General features: G+C 42.6%; 1 protein-coding gene across 3 annotated transcripts in view; it reads left to right on the forward strand.

Moving 5' to 3' along the window:
• Window positions 1–365: 365 nt before the first annotated feature.
• SPAG6 (sperm associated antigen 6) overlaps window positions 366–16,585 on the forward strand; it is a 35,494-nt gene continuing 19,274 nt past the window's right edge. For 2 of the 3 annotated variants that reach the window (XM_042817604.1, XM_042817606.1), the window contains exons 1-4: window positions 366–398; window positions 481–576; window positions 10,080–10,246; window positions 13,697–13,880. In XM_042817604.1, the coding sequence (XP_042673538.1) occupies window positions 374–398; window positions 481–576; window positions 10,080–10,246; window positions 13,697–13,880 (472 nt within the window). In that variant the 5' untranslated portion in view covers window positions 366–373. Of the gene's footprint in view, window positions 399–480; window positions 577–8,944; window positions 9,261–10,079; window positions 10,247–13,696; window positions 13,881–16,585 lie in introns of those variants that run through there. The other variant, XM_042817605.1, reaches the window with a different exon arrangement.

The following is a 16,585-nucleotide window of genomic DNA, read 5'->3' on the forward strand; positions in this document are numbered from 1 at the left end:
CGCAGCTCGGCCGGGGCGGCGAGAACTGGCAGAGAGAAAGAGGGAAAGAAAAGAAAAGGAATAAAAGAAAGACAGCGAACTGAAAGGACCCCGCGAGAAGCACGGGGTGCTGCGGCCGCCCCGCTTTTCCTTTCTTTTTCCCTCCCCCGGGGCGACGGCACCCTCAGCAGCGAGGGCGGCTGCTGACCCCGGCCCGGCCCCGAGGGACTCCGCGCTCCGCCAGCAGCTCCGCGCACCGCGCCGGGACGGGGCGGGGGCGGGGAGGGCGGGACGATGACGTCACACTCCGCGGTTAGGCCCCGCCCCCCGCGCCGCTTCCGCCCGCCCGGTTGCCGCGGCGACGGGTACACGGCGCGGGCGCGCGGTCTCCGCCATGAGCCAGCGGCGGGTCTTGCAAGGTAGGCCGGGGCCGGGGCGGCGGGGCCGGGGTCGGGCGGGCGCTCAGCCGCTCACCTGCCGCCCCCGCGCTGCCGCCCGCAGTGTTCGAACAGTACCGGAGCGCCCGGACGCACTTCGTGCAGGCGGTGGCCGAGCTGTCGGCGAGGCCGCAGAACATCGGGACGCTGCGGGACGCAGGTACGGCACGGGGCGGTGGGGGCGGCCGCGGGGTCCCCGGAGCGGCTCCGGGTGCTTCTCCCGGGGCCGCGACCGTATTAAGCGTTTTATTTCGGGCTCCGCCAAACGGCCGCGGTCTCGCCGCGCCTTTTTGCTCTAAGGAAACTTTCTCAGCTCTATCCGCTTCTTCTGCTCGGCCGCGGCCCCGTGTCAGGGGTGCCGGCACGGCGATGCAGTGCGGCAGCCGCTGTGCGGGCGGCTCCGCTGTGCGCCGTGCCGCCCGAGCCCGAGGGACGGCTGTGCGGTGAGCGGCCGGGGCCGCTCGCGGCTTCCTGAGCGAGAGGGGCGAAAGGAACGGTCGGCGATGAGTGAGCTGACCGACTGGTCGGGAAGGGCTGCGCTTGGCTTACCGAGCGGGGTTGGGAGATCGGCGGCGCTTCGGTTTGTCCCGGCTCGGTTTGTAGGGTTTGCGTCCCGCATCCCAGACGGCTGTTAGCCTCGTCCGAGGCGCGGGCAGAACAAACGCACGAAGGAAACCGATGCCGCGAATACTTCCAGCTTCTGGCTGCCGGGAGCCCAGCTTTCCGTGAAAATGGTTTTGCTGAGGATCTCTCGGTTAAGGAGCCATTTGCGTGGGCCTGCCGCACCGCCTCGCTGCTCCGTTTCTTTGCTTTTTCATTTGTTTCATCTATTTTTCTTTTTTCTTTTTAAATCTTTTTCGTATTTCTGTGCCACTGCTTTACACAAATTTACACAAATTACCCACATCTACCGAAGGGACAGCTCAGCCATGGAGGCAGTTTAGGACTTATTCGCAAGGAGAAGCCTCACCGTGCCTGTTATAGTTCTGATTTCTGTCTGCTTGCAGAGCTCCCATTCGGATGCAGTTCTTACAGTGTTTAAAAAATGCAGAAAATTTCTATTTTAAGAAAGCAGTCGAAGTGCCAAGCTAATTTTACTTCCATTGTATTGCGTGAACTTAAAATAGTCACTTGTAGTCTGGTGGGCAGCTTTCTTTAGCACTGCCTTGTTGTTGTGAGGAGGAAACGATCACTGAGAGGCCACAGACTGTGCGTGCCTTGGTCTGAGAGCTGGCTGCACGAGGATCCGCTCTGGGGTCACGGTGTGCAAATGTGCTTTTGTGAGCCAAGGAGAATGGAAAGCAATTCTCCACTACTTAGCTGCTTTCCCATAGGGTTGGAATCGATTTTTAGTTGCTAGAAGAGAGGGAAATGTCTGCAAAAACAGTCTTTCCTATTATTACTTATTTGAGTGACTGAGGCCCACAAACATTTTACTCTCTCTCCCCAACCTATGCTTTTAAAACTTAAAATTGAAGTTACAATTACAGTGGTAACTGTTATCCTGATCTTTTCTGAATATGCTAGAAACAGGCTTCAAAACCTTGCTCTAAGTGACAAGTGGTTGTGTGCTGTCAGAAAGACCCAACACAAGCAGCGAGGTGCTGCAGATCTCTCCATCGCAGCAACTTGATAAAGAGAGGTGTCTGTTTGCACAAGTATCTCTGTTGAAATCCATATATAAACGAGTTGGGGGGCCAATATAATATTCTGGTAAAGGAAGTTCATTATTCTTTGGGAAGCTCACTGTTTCAAGAGGATGCAGGAAGTTTTTGCCTGCTGTCATTTTCCATTGGCTGTGGGAGCCTGGGGCACTTGGAGGGATTCTCCTGTTGGATCACAGGAGTTGTCAGTGCTGAGGTCTTTCCCTCAGCAGAAGCAGAAAGCAGCTCACAGTGACTTGAACTGGAACAAAATTGAGCCCTTAAAATTTTCTGTATTCTACGTTTGTATTGTTGGCTTACGTTTCTGGAACAGCCAAAACTCACGCTGGCAACTGTGAACTATCAGTGCTCAAGGAATAAACATCTGGTTCAAATTTTAACAATTCCTATGATAAATACTTAGTATCTCATGAAAAAGAAATAGAAGTTTGAGACCATTTCGTTCTTTGTGGAGGTATCTCTGGGTATCAAGCTAGCAGTGCACAAGACAGAAACATGTTAGTGCTGTTCTTGACCTCACTGTGCAAGGAACCATCGGAGCAGTTCCTTTTGGAGGACTTGCTCCTGTTCGTCTTCAGCAACTCTCAATTTTTACTGTTTTGATTTTGTTCAGTTTGTTTCTTATGGTTAAATACTGCTATGAATATTAACTGTAAGATTTGTCCTTTGAATGTTAGATCAGTTGCTGGGAAAAAAAATTATTTTCCAAGCCTCCTAAACATTTTCTGTTTGGTAAATGTAAGTTTGGAACAGTAACAGGCAATTATCTTTTCAGACCTCATTTCTGGCAGGATCGTGTTGGGAGAAGCTACTCTGGCAGGAACTGATTTAAACAAATTCTTTAGGAATAAACCTATTTCTCTGATAGCTGCAGCTCATCAAGTTTGGTACCGGAATGCCACGTTGAGCTCCGTCTCCTCTGCAAGAAGCTGACCATTCTCAACTGTAGTGGCAGATGAACTTGAGCCCTCTTTCTTGTGCTGAGATTCAGGCAGCTTTTGGTCTTTTAGAAATATCAGGAGAACACCTGAACTGGTTCCAGTATGTTTTGAAGGCTGGTGGTCCCCAAGGGCCTAATTCTGTTTTCTTCATCTGCCTTGGGAGGTGCAACACTGTAAAGTGTTCCATTAATATCATTTTAATGGAAACGTTTACATTTCACCATTAATAAATGCATCAGATTAAGACTTGTATTATTTATGTATATTCATTTTTGTATTCTCCCATGATCTGAATTTATTATTTATTTTTGCATCGGAGCTTATGATGATGGGATCTTTGCTTTCAGTGCTTTGCTTTTCAGAGTTATTTAAGAATATTATTGTAATTAAGAAGCAGTTTCAGTTCAGCAATTCAGTTTTTGACCTTAAAGATACTTATGAAGTCAGCTCTTTGCCTTTCTAGGGCAGTGGGTGTCATAGAGAAGGCTAAGTCTGAGGTGTGGAAAAAGAAACCTGTACCCGTGTGGCCAAGGAGCCTGGGACATTGGGTGCTGGCATCCCTCACCCAGCTTTCCCTCTCATTTCTGCCAAGGTTGTACTTTTAATGCCTCGGGCAGATCTCTTCCAGTTTTCTGTTCTTCAGTCATGCCTACTTACTGACCAGCCTTCAGGGCTGTGGGAACCAACTTCCAAAATGTCAGTGTAAAGGAGGGCACTGTGGCAAATCCTTGGGCTGTGGCAGGGTTCCTCTTCCTCCGTGGCCTTGTTCTTTTGCAGCTCAGGGGTGGTGCTGCAGGAGGTTTTCTCTCTCAGCCCCAGAGCTATTCCACTGACTGTGGGTTTTAAAAGCTGCATTCCCAAAGCTTTGGGTTGTTACAGGCATCCTTATTGGTAAGAGAAGGCTGTTCTGATTTATTTCCCTTATCCAACTACGTGGAGTCTTTTTTGCTTTTCTCTGACCTGCAGTTATTCAAGTTTCATGAGGGCTTTCAGGGGCTTAGGGAAAGAGAGTATGGGGATTCTGACTGACTTTCATGTATCATCCTCCCCCCACCTTTCTCCCCCCCGCCCCCCCCCCCAAAAAAAAAATTGCCCAAAACAAAACCCCAAAACCAAACAAACAAAAACAAGAAAGCAACCCTAACGAAGTCTGCTATCTCTGGAGTAGCAACTGTTTGTCTGGAAACTTGGAACGAAAAAACTTAGAATCTGCTGCTGCCCCAAGTGTGCCTTTTTCTTTTTTTCCTACCTCCTTTCCAGAGAGGCAGCAGCCAGCTCTTGCTTGCTGAAAGGAAGTGCATCAGGCCTGGGCACAACAGCTCCACTTGAGGAGCGCGTTAAGGGCAATTCAGCTCCTAAGTGTGACATTCTTTGAAACAATTCTGAGTGGGAAACCGAGGATGGAAAGGGGAATCAGTCCTTACCCGAGGTCGGGCAAGGTTATATGGTGCAAGAGAGAATATTTGGCAGTAATTCTCTGCTACCTTCTTTCTGAGTTGCTGGTGGGAACTCTTCCAACACAAATCCAGTCTAACAGTCTAAACACCTTATTTTCTAGTTAACTCTGTGTTGCTGCTGCTTTTGAATTAGACTTAATGAATTCCCTACTTCTGTCACAAAAGGCTCCTTCAGAAGGTGACCAAACAGTTCTCCTAAAATTTCAGGCACCGAAATGCTGTGCTACTGCTACTGTGCTGCTCTATTGGCCCTATTCGTGTGGGTCAGTGGTAGAGGCAGGAAGACGTTGCTGGAAGGTTCTCACCAATTTTCCTGCTGTATGATAGACTTACAGATATTTGAATTCAACTCAGAAAGCTGATAGGAATCCTGGTATGGACTTGTTTCAACAGAAGGGGTGGGCTTTGCTCTGGACAGGATATTCAGGAAGGAGATGAAGCGGAGGAGCTCAGCAGAGGCAGCAGTACCTCAGGTGGAAGCAGCTGCGCAGGCCCTGGGGCAGGCAGCTCTATCAGGTGAGCACAGCGGTCCTTTCCAGTGCTGTCTTCAGCACTCATCTCTGCTTCCCTGTAGGTGTTTTAGAGGAGACCGTCGCTAAGCGGCAGTTCTTAATTTGCAAAGTTAACTGTTCTTCTAAGTGCTATGGAGAGAAATATTCGGTTTACTGAAGATGTAAATAGGAAAATGAAGCAAATGAAAATAATGAATCTAATAAAAACTTCTCAAGCAGCTGGTCTTGTTGTGGTATCTGATTCAGAACTGATGAATAGCAACTTGATGCAGGAAGATAAACTAGTTTTAGAAAATGTGGAAATTGGAGGTAAAGCTTTTAATTAAAGTCAATGCACAGTCATAATCTTGGTTTATATACATCCCTCAATTCTCAATTTGATGTCAATGTAAGGCTTGCACAGCAATAAGAATTGATTTTTCTTTTTCTTGTTACATTAAAGCTCTTGTCATGATAATTATTTGGTCACTGCCTTTTCTCATATTCAGACATCACTCTGGGAAAATACATTCTCCTTGAGAACCAGTACGGTTTCTTTTTCTTCCAAGATCCTTTTAATCCATTCACTCTTCTATCAGCTCTTCTTTAGTGTTTTCTTCAAACAGTAACTCCTATCCCACTTCTTGTCTCTATCCTCACTTTCAGTTGCAGCACCTAAAATAATCTGTAGTAGGACGTTTGTGCTGATGCTCAGATGTCATCGGCAAGCTTTATGTGCTTTATTCTACAGAGAAATGTCTGGCTGTGGTCATGGTGAGACATGCTGCATGGCAGCATTTTAAAACATGCTAAAAAGCCTTGATCCTGAAAAGTGAAGTCTGTATCAGCTAGTCTTGAAAATGCAAATCATGTAAATCTCATTCTTACGTCAACTCAAGGTGTATGGCCATTTAAGCTGTCTAGCATGTGGTTTTACCTTTTGCAGTGACTAGGTATGTTGTGCAGGCTAAAAACACGTTATGAGGTCTTGCTCTAGCTCATGGGTTCTTCTATATAGCTATAAACTTCTATCAGCTATAATCTTCTATCAGCTATAAACTGATTCTGCTCACTTCTGTCACTGAAGTTTAAGGCTGCCTCGAATGTGCCACCTTGGCTTTTCTAAGGACAGAACATTGTGTGTTATGATGTTGCCTTTATTCCCAACCACTCTAACTATCTCTTTTTTGTCAGTAAAACCTACTTAAAAGAAAGTGAATCTAGTTTTTATATTTTACCTTAAGGGTTCAAATGTAATGTCTTTATAACTGTTCTGCCTGGCAGTATTTCAGTAAAGCAGGAGCAGTATGAAGAGCTGGAACAGCATGAGGTCCCTGTAAGAATTTCAGGTGATATTTGATCATGCAACTCATTAGGAAATGAGTGTCCAACTTGTTGGCTTGCCTGTTCTGCACTGAGTGAACAGGAATTGTCTTGGGCTGTATACACAAAGGTTGCTCCAAAAGTAATGCCTCCTATTTATTTCTGTGGAAACCACACCTGATATCAAGAGCACAATAACACAGTTCAATAGAGCAAATTCTCAGCTACAAAACACTGTCTTTCATTATAGTCACCACCATTAGATAAGCATTTTCACCAGCAACGAACGAGAGCCTGCATGCTGTACTCCTAACAATCTGTACCAGTGGAGATAACCCACTGCCACTGCTGCTAAAATGCACCACCCACCACCTCACTGTGCTCACATCCACTGTTAGATCTGCATAAACATTCAGCAAACATTGATGAATGTCAGTGGATGCAATTTTTTTCCACGTGGAAGAATTCAGTTCTACCCCTTTTTCTTCCTATGCACCATTCTGTCAGACTGCCCCTCTGCTGCCATCTGTCACACAGCAGCAGTGTGTATTGGAATACTGGTGGGAAAGTTCCAACACTGCTGCCATACCACCACCATCCATCTCTGGTGGTGTGGGCCAACATAATAAAATAGGAGGCAATACTTTCAGAGCACCCTTCCTAAAATATACAATATAGTTCATGTATGTAAGTAACATAACTTATTTTAATCTTTAATGTATATATTTTTAAAGAAACAACAACAAAGAAAGCAAAAAACCAAGAAGTAGTGGTGTATGTCACCTTGCTTTTGTGAAACTAACGCTCACTCCCTGATTTGATGGCAGTGGCTGTAAATCCTAGTGAGGTCTCAAGCTGTTTGTTAGAGATTTCTGATCAATAAGGCATGATTGTGAAGTGAGAAAGGTTTTTCTCTGTTAAGAGAGGTCTTACAAAAGTAAAGAGACATGGTCAGATTTTTTAGTTGAATCTCTGATTGTACCTCCATACGTTCCATTTGAAAATTCCCAGTTGCAAATATTAAAACAAACTTTTTTTTTTTTTTTTTTTTTGTTGGCAGTCTTGAAACCTATTCTCAAATCCCTCTATCAGAACAGAAAGCATGGCTGCATATTTTTCTTTTGTTCACAGGACTGTGTTTAGTCAGTGAACTGAAATGGGAGGGCAGATGGGTCTGGGCTGTGCTGCCAGTTGTGCTGTGGGCTGGGTGTGCCTACATTAGGGAGAAGGACAAGGAGATGCTTTCCTGTAGGGGATGCAGATGACTTACTAGAAGATTAGCTCTCTGTAGATGATATATTGCATTGGCACCAACTTGCGTGTCTTTCTGGTTTTGATTTCACTTATAATTTGTCCTTTAAAGTCCTTAACCCATCCTGATATGAAGTGTAACTTCCTATTGAGGCCATACCTGCTATTTGGAAGGTTCTGTGAGAGGGTACCAGTACAATGGCCAGATTCTTAAACAGAGGTTCCTGCAAAGTGCTCAATGAGTTCACAGTGGCCCTACAGTGCCGGAGGACCAGCTTCTGTCTGCTGCTGCACAGGAGGCCTTTTTCAGCCCCATGGCTTTGACAAGAGTGTGAGCAGGACCCAGCTATACCGCAGTCCTCTTTCCATAGTCTCTACGTGCATGTTCAATTCATGCATGCTATGACCGTGGCCATTTTTGGTACTTCTCTAGTGCTATTCAGACGTGATTTCATTTCACTTTCCTTTTTATTGTGTGTTGCTGCAAGACCTGTGATGCTTTAACTTGTGAACATCCTGGGAGGCTGAAACCACCGCACATAGCTTGCTTGCAGTGCTGACCTTGCTAGAGCAAACTCAGTGGTGTCAGCATGGCCTCCGTGGTTAGCTTTTCACTCTCACTCTTCATCCTTCTTTTTTAGAGCCTCTTATTGACTATTAAGATATTTTCTTCTCACTGGAAGTAATGTAGTTTTAACCCGTGAGAATCACCCTGCTACTTGAGTACTTCTTCCTTTTGTTCTTTTCAGGGTGCCTTTCTATACAGAAGTGTATCGTAGATATAATTTACTGTGATTTCCGTCCCTTTGGCCTAATCCTTGCTCTAATGCCCTCGGCTTGTCCTTGTTTCATTGTGTCTCCTCAACATCCAGGTGTTACCTGCCATTAGACAGTGATCCCTCTGCAATGGGACTGTTGCACCAGAAGGCCTTTGGTACTTAGAAGCTTATGAGCCCTTGAGAAGTCCTGCTTTCTTCAGTGGTCAGCCAGCTAAATGTTTATCTGATGCAAACAAATGTAGTGGAAAGAGCAAAGAACTGAGGCAGCTGATACGGAGTTTTTTAACTGCAGCTCTCAGTCATTTGAGTTCTGGTGTAGCACTTTTGCAGCTCCGTGGAGCATTGCTTTCTGGCTGAGTTTCAAAGCTCAGCAGTATTAATCCATACGGCTGGCTCTTAGAGAGGCACTGCTTTCAAAGAACTGCGGTACAAATAATTTTCTCTTTTCAGACCTTACAAATCATATACTTTGAAACTGCGTGTATCTTTTTTATATCCATACTGAAAAGTCTTAGTTTAACTGTAGAAATTGCCCCTATGTACAGAGTGGTCAGCCTTGGTCATTCATATGAAATGCAGGACAGATTTATACAGCAACATAGTGATGGTCTCCAATTTGGCATCTATTCACTTTCATATCCCCATATACTTCTGTGTGCATAATTATTTTCCCACGGCTGACCAGTGACCTGATGTCTCCATGGAGCTGCCTGTCCAGCAGTGGGACCTTTCTCCTGAGTGGTAGCGATGTGCTTGAAGTTCATCATTGTGGGATATTGGGATCAGCTTTCCTGTATGTGTTTGATTTCACTTGCTGTTTTATTATCCAATCATTCAGTCCCTAGTTTCTTAGTTTTCCCCATTGGCACTCCCTGGAATAACCCTCGGTTACCAGTACATGGTCTCACCTCATGGCTCCTGCCCCTTCCAGATCACAGGTGAGTGCTGCAAGGCACGTGTCCATGCATGACTCGTGAAGACCTGCACTGTGACCTCCTCCCTCCTATGGCCAGAATGGAAAGTTTACACCTGCTGTTTCCCATTTTTAGCCAAACATTTATCTTTATAAGTACTCTTTTGGGCTATAACTGCTAATGGTTCATGTCATGGTTGATTACCTCACCTATAATTTCAACAATGTATGTATATTGCAATATCCTCAGGATACATGAGGATTTCATCCTCAGGATTCTTTCATGTTTAACTGACAAACTCTGGATTGCAGTAGAACACGTTAACATTTACAAAGTTATTAAAAAAAAAAAGAAAGACGGCACCACCAACAAACTTAAATTCTTGTATTCGGATCATAAGACGTCATGGCTATTGGCCCTTCCATCAATGGTAGCTTGTAATAGACGGAATGTAATTTAGCATAATTCAAGGCAGAGGTTCTTCTGGCAGGCTGGAGGAGTGGCACAGCAGTGGGAGATCACCAGAACCTCCTGATGAGGTTTCCTGTACGTGCTGCGTTAACACGTGTATTTTATATATGTTTGTATATACCATATTTCTGTGTGATTTCTTAAAAAATTTTCACAGTTGTTTTCTACCTATGAAAAACTGCTATGCTTCAGCAATTCTGTCCAAGTGCCAACTTCATTTCAGTGGAACACCTGCATTTCCTACAAGCTCTCATTACCTGGAAGAATAATTTAATAGATTTTTTATGAGTAAAGTTGATGTAAAGTTTAGAATAAATGATTTGAAAAACTTCTGTTTACCAAGTGGGCTTTTCTCTTCCTGGTGTAACACAGGTGTAATATCTTTGCTGAGACCTCTTTTGCTGGATGTGGTCCCAACTATCCGACAGGCTGCTGCTTTGGCTCTTGGGAGGCTTGCCTATTTTAACGATGACCTGGCAGAGGCAGTGGTGAAGGAAGGCATTCTTCCACAGCTCGTGTGTTCACTGTCTGAGCAGAATGTAAGGCACCATTGTTTTCTTAAGCAATCACTTTTGTTTAAACTGTTGCACAGGTAAAGGGAAATCTTTCTGTACTGGCTATCTGCTGATATTCCTAGCATAGCAAGGAATGTGTGGAAGTCAGAGAGCGTGCGTGCTTGAACTTCTGGGAGATCAGTGTGTGTATAACTTTGAGCTTAAACAAGTTTGACTTTAAAATCTCGTCTTAGCCCCCAGTGCATTATAAGAAATACACTCGTGGCATTGTTATGGTTTTAAAATATTGAGTGATGTATTACAAAAAAATTCCTCTTAAAAAATGAGACAATTGGAAAGTTGTAGTGAAAATTGATCGGGATTTGTCAATAATACCAAACATTTGTAAAATACATAGTAAATATTTCATTATGGATATTCAGTTTATATCTCCACACAGCCATGTGGAAATCTGTAGCATAAGAAATACCAAACCACTGATACAGGAAAATACCCTTAAGGTTTTGATCTTTTATTAAAAAAAAATGTTACTATGCAATTGCATTGCAAATAAATCCCACAGTGTCACTTTCTCCCCTCTTGCCATTTTTCCTTCAGCTTTTCCATATATTCTAATTTTTGGTTCCTAGCCTAAATAAAGTAAAAAACAAACACTTTCAGTACAGTTTCTACTTACTGGCAAATGGAGGAGACAGCTTACAGTTAAGTCCATTGATACCATTGCCATACTTGAGTTGCAATTTTGGCTAATTACATTTCTGGGATATTATGATTTCAATGGCAGTATAGTTTGGAAAAGTGCATTTTCATTATCAGTCTTCTGAAGAAGACAAATTCAAATATTCTTTGCTTTTTTTTTTTCTTACATGTCTGGCCATTCCCTACACAGTTAATCAAAACAACAACAAAAAGTCTGAAAAGGTCTTAGACAAATTTATGACCATTTCAGTTAATTTATGCTTTTAAGAGAAGGAGGGAAACAACTTTTTTTTTTTTTTTTGTTTGTTTTAAATAATTTGGAAGCCACTCCCCTGCTACAATTCAAAGCACTCACTAAATTAGCTTGACTGCCCTGATTTATCTCTTCCACGTTACTGCCAGTGCTGTTGCTACATCTGTGAGATGGCTGTAATTCAGAATCAGTTGGGGCAGCAGCAAGATTAGTGTGAGGTCATGGAAATCCTACTATGTCTTGGTGACTGAGGGCAAGTGAAGGAAACTCATTATCCAGTTCATGCAGAGTTTAGCAATGCATGCAGTTTGTTACTTCCCATAGGCAAAAAAAAAAACAACAAACCAAAACACCAAAAAAACAAAAAACCAAAAACCAAAAAAACCCAAACCAAAGCAAACAAAAAAACCCAAAACATTTGAATTTCCATTCACTCATAAACTATCAACATCTATATTTAAGGAGCTGATTCTTGGAGCACACAACAAATACTAATTCTGCTGGTTTATGGAGAATAGTTACAGGGTCACATCCCGGCTCAGTGTTTTGTCAATTAAACTGAGCAAAACAGAGTTTTACAGTATGTACTAACTGTGCCTGCAGATACAGTTTGTTTGTAAACAAATGTGTTTTGAATAACAGTAAAAACAAAGAAGTGTTTTTCTTTGCCAGAAGTGTAATTACTTAACAGAAATAACGTACCCGTATTTGCACAGATGTAGACTGGTACAAAATTATTCTAGCTTCATTTATTTCAGCAAAACTGAATGTAACTTAAACTAGCTAGGGGTTTGTCCACTTGTGTCTGTACTGTTTCCCCTAACTTCTCTTCTCCTAAGATGTCTTTCTTGTAAATTACAATCATTGTATCTACTTGTAGGCCTTAACTTAGAAGTCTGGGTTTTTGGCAGTAGGGAGTTGTATCTAAACTAAGCAGAGACAGGGCATGCACTGTAGCATTAGAGGATGACTGCTCTTTATATGCTGAAATAATGGTGTTTTGGCCATTGCTAGCAATCAAAATGCTTGGCAGTGCCTGGATGTGGTTGAGGGGATGGCAGAAGCAGATCTCCATTGGCTCACATGAGGCCAATGTGCTTTGAGGCACACTGTGCACTGTTGCTTGTTCAGAGTCCACTTCACTTACTGATGGAGCTGTTGCAGACAGTCCTCTACTGCCACACCTTAGTGCCTCGGGGAAGTTTTTCAAAGGTGTTTGGGCACCTGGCAGGAGGCACAAAAGCATTAACTTGGCTTCACATCTCTATGCACTTGATCCCAAAGGGTTGAGGGGTTTTCTTTGTATAAGTTCTGGGTACCTTGACAGTAGGAATCCATCATAGTTAACTGCCTAGGCTTCCTGTACAGAGCAGGGGAGAATGAAACATCCAGCTGGTGCATGGAGAGGGAGCCCTCCCAAGCTGCTCCACAGTGCTGATAGGCCAGCTGCCAAGAACACAGGGTAGTGGCAGTAGGTTGGTTGTGTCCTGCTGAACCTTGCCCTCGTTGCTACAAAGAGACTTCACAAGAGGGTTGAGTGGTCTTTCTGCCAGCACAGTTGTGGCAGGAGTACTTGAATTGGATTCTGAATTTTGAATCTGTAGAGCAAGGAAGAAATGTAACCTTCAGCTTCCTCATACTAAGGATAGCTTTGAAATTGCAGAAGACTATGAAAAATGATTTATAACATATGCTTTTAAAAGAAGCCACAGCCACCACTGCAGTTTATGTAGAACCCCATGATGTGTGCAGCATCGTACGTTACAAGGGTGCACCAGCACTGAGGCAGAAAAGTAGAAAACCAGAGACAAGTGCTTGTATTTTCTTGAACTTGTGACAGAGGTGCCAAGCTTAGTCTGCTTGGAAGTGAGCTGTTTCTGGACACATGCAGGAATAGATTTTCAAGTTGCCTGGTCAAAGTTGAGGAGTATCACACTGGGTGTCTGCTGGTCTGGGTTTTCCCAGGATCTTAGCTGGGGCATCAGGCAGTATTTAGGCTTTTGGGGATTCAGTTCCTAAAGACTTTTGTTACATCATATTCTCTGTGTCTCTGTTTCCTGTTTGTAAACAGTGTTTTCACATAGTGATGTTACGAGGGTATGCACATCAGAAACTGTGAAGTCTTGTGGATGTTGCAGATGGGTAGAATTAGTTTTAGGAGCTTGCTCTGCATAACCTATGTAATCTGATTAAATATGTGAAGAACTATTGTTTTTGTAGCCCTTATCACTCACAACTCACTTAAACAAACAGACTTATCTAGACTATTATCTTTTCCCTATATCCTCTTAGCTCTATTTTTTTTTTCCATTTGTTTGTGCACTTGCTGCAGATTTTAGATCATGAGCTGTCTCAAGGAAGGACTGTATGTTCATTGTCTGTGTGATGCCTGGTGGTCCTGATTTGGTTCTGAATGAGATACTGTTGCTATTAAAAAGTCTAATTTATGCATGTCTCTGCTCTATTATGCCATAAACTACTAAACATTAGTAAAAAGCATTTTTTTTTTCTCATTTGTATAGCGTTTCTACAAGAAAGCAGCTGCATTTGTGTTAAGAGCAGTTGGTAAACATTCTCCACAGCTAGCTCAGGCAGTAATTGAGTGTGGAGCGCTGGAAGCACTTGTGATTTGCTTGGAAGATTTTGACCCTGGAGTGAAAGAAGGTGCAGCTTGGGCACTCGGTTATATTGCCCAACACAATTCAGGTAACAGGTTCAGTTTGTTATCTTTCAACCTAATACAGTGTGAGAGTTACAGACATCACAGTAATATAATTTATTATAAATCAGAACAAAAGATTTTTTTTTTTTTTTTTTTTTTTTTTTTTTTCCCGTGATAAAATTTTAAACTTGGGGTAAAAACCTGCTCTAATTTTACAAATCTGGCAATGCTGTCCCTTATGTGAGAAGCTGGTGTATCTGACATCCACAATGACCTGCTGTGTGAGAGTTGCTCTAAGAAGAGATGCATTGGATGAATGGCTGGGAAATGACATTCTGTTTTATTCTCCCTTATGAGGAAATTTCAGAAGCTGCACTATTATGTAAATATTATCGTGGAACAAAATTTCTTTTGCTTACTGGAAGTTCTTTTTTTATGTACATAGTAAAAGGGAAAAGTCTAGGCAGAACCAAGATCCATTCAGCTGACAGCAGAGCCTGCAGTATAAATGTGCTAAATTCATTGCAGTGACTATATTATCATTAGGCAGCAGACCACACTCTTTCCCTGGGAGTCAGGAATAGGTTTGAGGAATCTGATGTCGAGCAGCTCGCTGCTGTCTTGCAGGCAGTTATATAACTCACTTGCAGTGTCATGTTCCTATTTAAAAGCCAATCCACATGGTCAATAATTCTTTTACCAGCTATTTATATAGTTCAAGTAAAAGTTTGGAGCTAGGAAGAGAAGAACTGAGAGACAAAACTGCTGAATAGAAAGGATGAAGTAAATAGCCTGTGTTCGTACTGGTTAAAGATAAAATTATTCCAGGATCACAGCAGTTTGGAAGCTATTCTTTTTTTAATTGCTGTTAAGTGTTTGTCTGCAAAAAGTATGGGGTATTTTCCCCAGTTACTGGGACCAACTCTAGAGTTGTCAGTGTCTTCCACATGGGCTGCTTTTTATCAGGGAACAAATTTATTCTTGGTACACCTGTCTGCTAAGAATCTTTTTATTTTTTGGCTGTTGGATCAGAATCCCTGAAACCAAATGTTGCTTTCATCTGAAATATATTTGCTAAGAGTCATTTGAAAGTGTTCCTTTGTATGAATGTATGTAGTCTAAGAGTGTCTGTGTTACTCTTAACATAAACATGTCTGTAGTTTTGTTATATCAGTAAATCAATATTGACTCACCTCAATTGCCCTTCATGCTATTCATTGTGTGGATGCTGGCTGATCTTTAGGGTGATCCAGTTCTCTCTGTGATGGCACTGTCTACAAAGATAGAGATGTGGAGGTACTGAATACAGCAAACTCCTTATACAAATTTTTATTTCATGGTTATAAATTGTTTATTCACTGACAGTGGGTGGATGGATGTTTCACCATTTTATGCCAGCAATAATCACAGCATTTTTAGGAATTGGGTTGAAATTGTGAGGACAAGGACAGATCACTCAATATCATAAGTTAAAAACAAACCAAAAAAAGAAAGCAACCGGCCGGCCCCCCCCCCAAAACAACAACAACACAAAAAAACAAACCCAACAACCAAAAAATCAGTTATTCCCCTGCTGTGGAGCTGCCCAACTACAGCCAACTGGGTATTTACCTTCCTCTCTGACACAATCACAGGAAGCCTCTAAAATAGTGGCTACTGAAAGTAGAGCAGTTACACTGAAGGAAGATCTCTCTGTGCATAGTATGTCTCCTGTACTGTTGCAAGCATTTGCAACAGTATTGTTGGAGGTGGGATCCAAAGTTGGATCTCTTCTTATCAACATCTGGTATTTACTGTTAAAGAAACTCTGGATTGGACTCATGCTTTTGCTTTGTCTAAATTTGGCAGTTATGATTTTCTCTCACTGGCTGTGGGCACATATTGCAGTTTGAACTCTAAACACAGAGTGGGGTGATAAATGGTTTTCCCCACCCACAAGAAATTTTTCAGTTTCAAAAATTGTTTCTGTTCTAAATAGGGACAACATTAAGATAAGATTTTTTTATTATTATTATTTTTTATTTATTTATTTATTTATTTTTAACCTCCTGAAAGGATGATGTGGGGGAAGTTTACTTGTCCTCAGCAATAATAGTTTCACAATTGGGGCATATGCCTGGGCTATGGGAGACAGATTAACACCCTGATCCGCCTTAGATGAGATGTGAAACTCAGTCTCTGGGTGCAAGCACAGGCTCCTAGCATTAGGTGGTATCTGCTCTGCAGTGGGACAGTTTCTCAGTTTTTATCAGAAATTCCATCCATGACATGATAAAGCTGCTCTCTAGGAACTACAGTGCATGTTCCCTTGAAAAGACTTTTAACTTTGAGAAATTGGGACTTCTTTTTTCTTCTCTAAAAATAAAAAGAGCCACCAAGAAAACAACAACAAACAACCAAACAGATTAGCAAGTTCCTTTCTATCTTCATACAGCCATCACTTAAAATACAATTCATCTGTGAACAGGTATTTCCAGAACGCCTGCAAGATTTTAGGTCAAGACAGAGATTCCAAGACACTAGAAATTGTGCTAGGTCCATTTCCAAAGCCTAGCCTGAGCTTGTGCAGTTCTGCTCATTCTGGAAGATTCCCTTGAGCTGTGTTCAGATGCTGATTTTACTCCAAAGTTTGTGGATCAGTGTATGCTTGAACTTGGTCGGTCATTACTGCTACTGCATATTTGTGTTTGAAAAGAAGTGCAGAGTTTCAAATAATATCAAAATGCTATCAAGTGCATGAAAAGTATTT

Source organism: Centrocercus urophasianus, unplaced genomic scaffold (assembly GCF_019232065.1).
Source record: "Centrocercus urophasianus isolate 14NV4802_14NV808 unplaced genomic scaffold, USGS_Curo_1.0 seq_16, whole genome shotgun sequence".
Classification (NCBI taxonomy): Eukaryota; Metazoa; Chordata; class Aves; order Galliformes; family Phasianidae; genus Centrocercus; species Centrocercus urophasianus.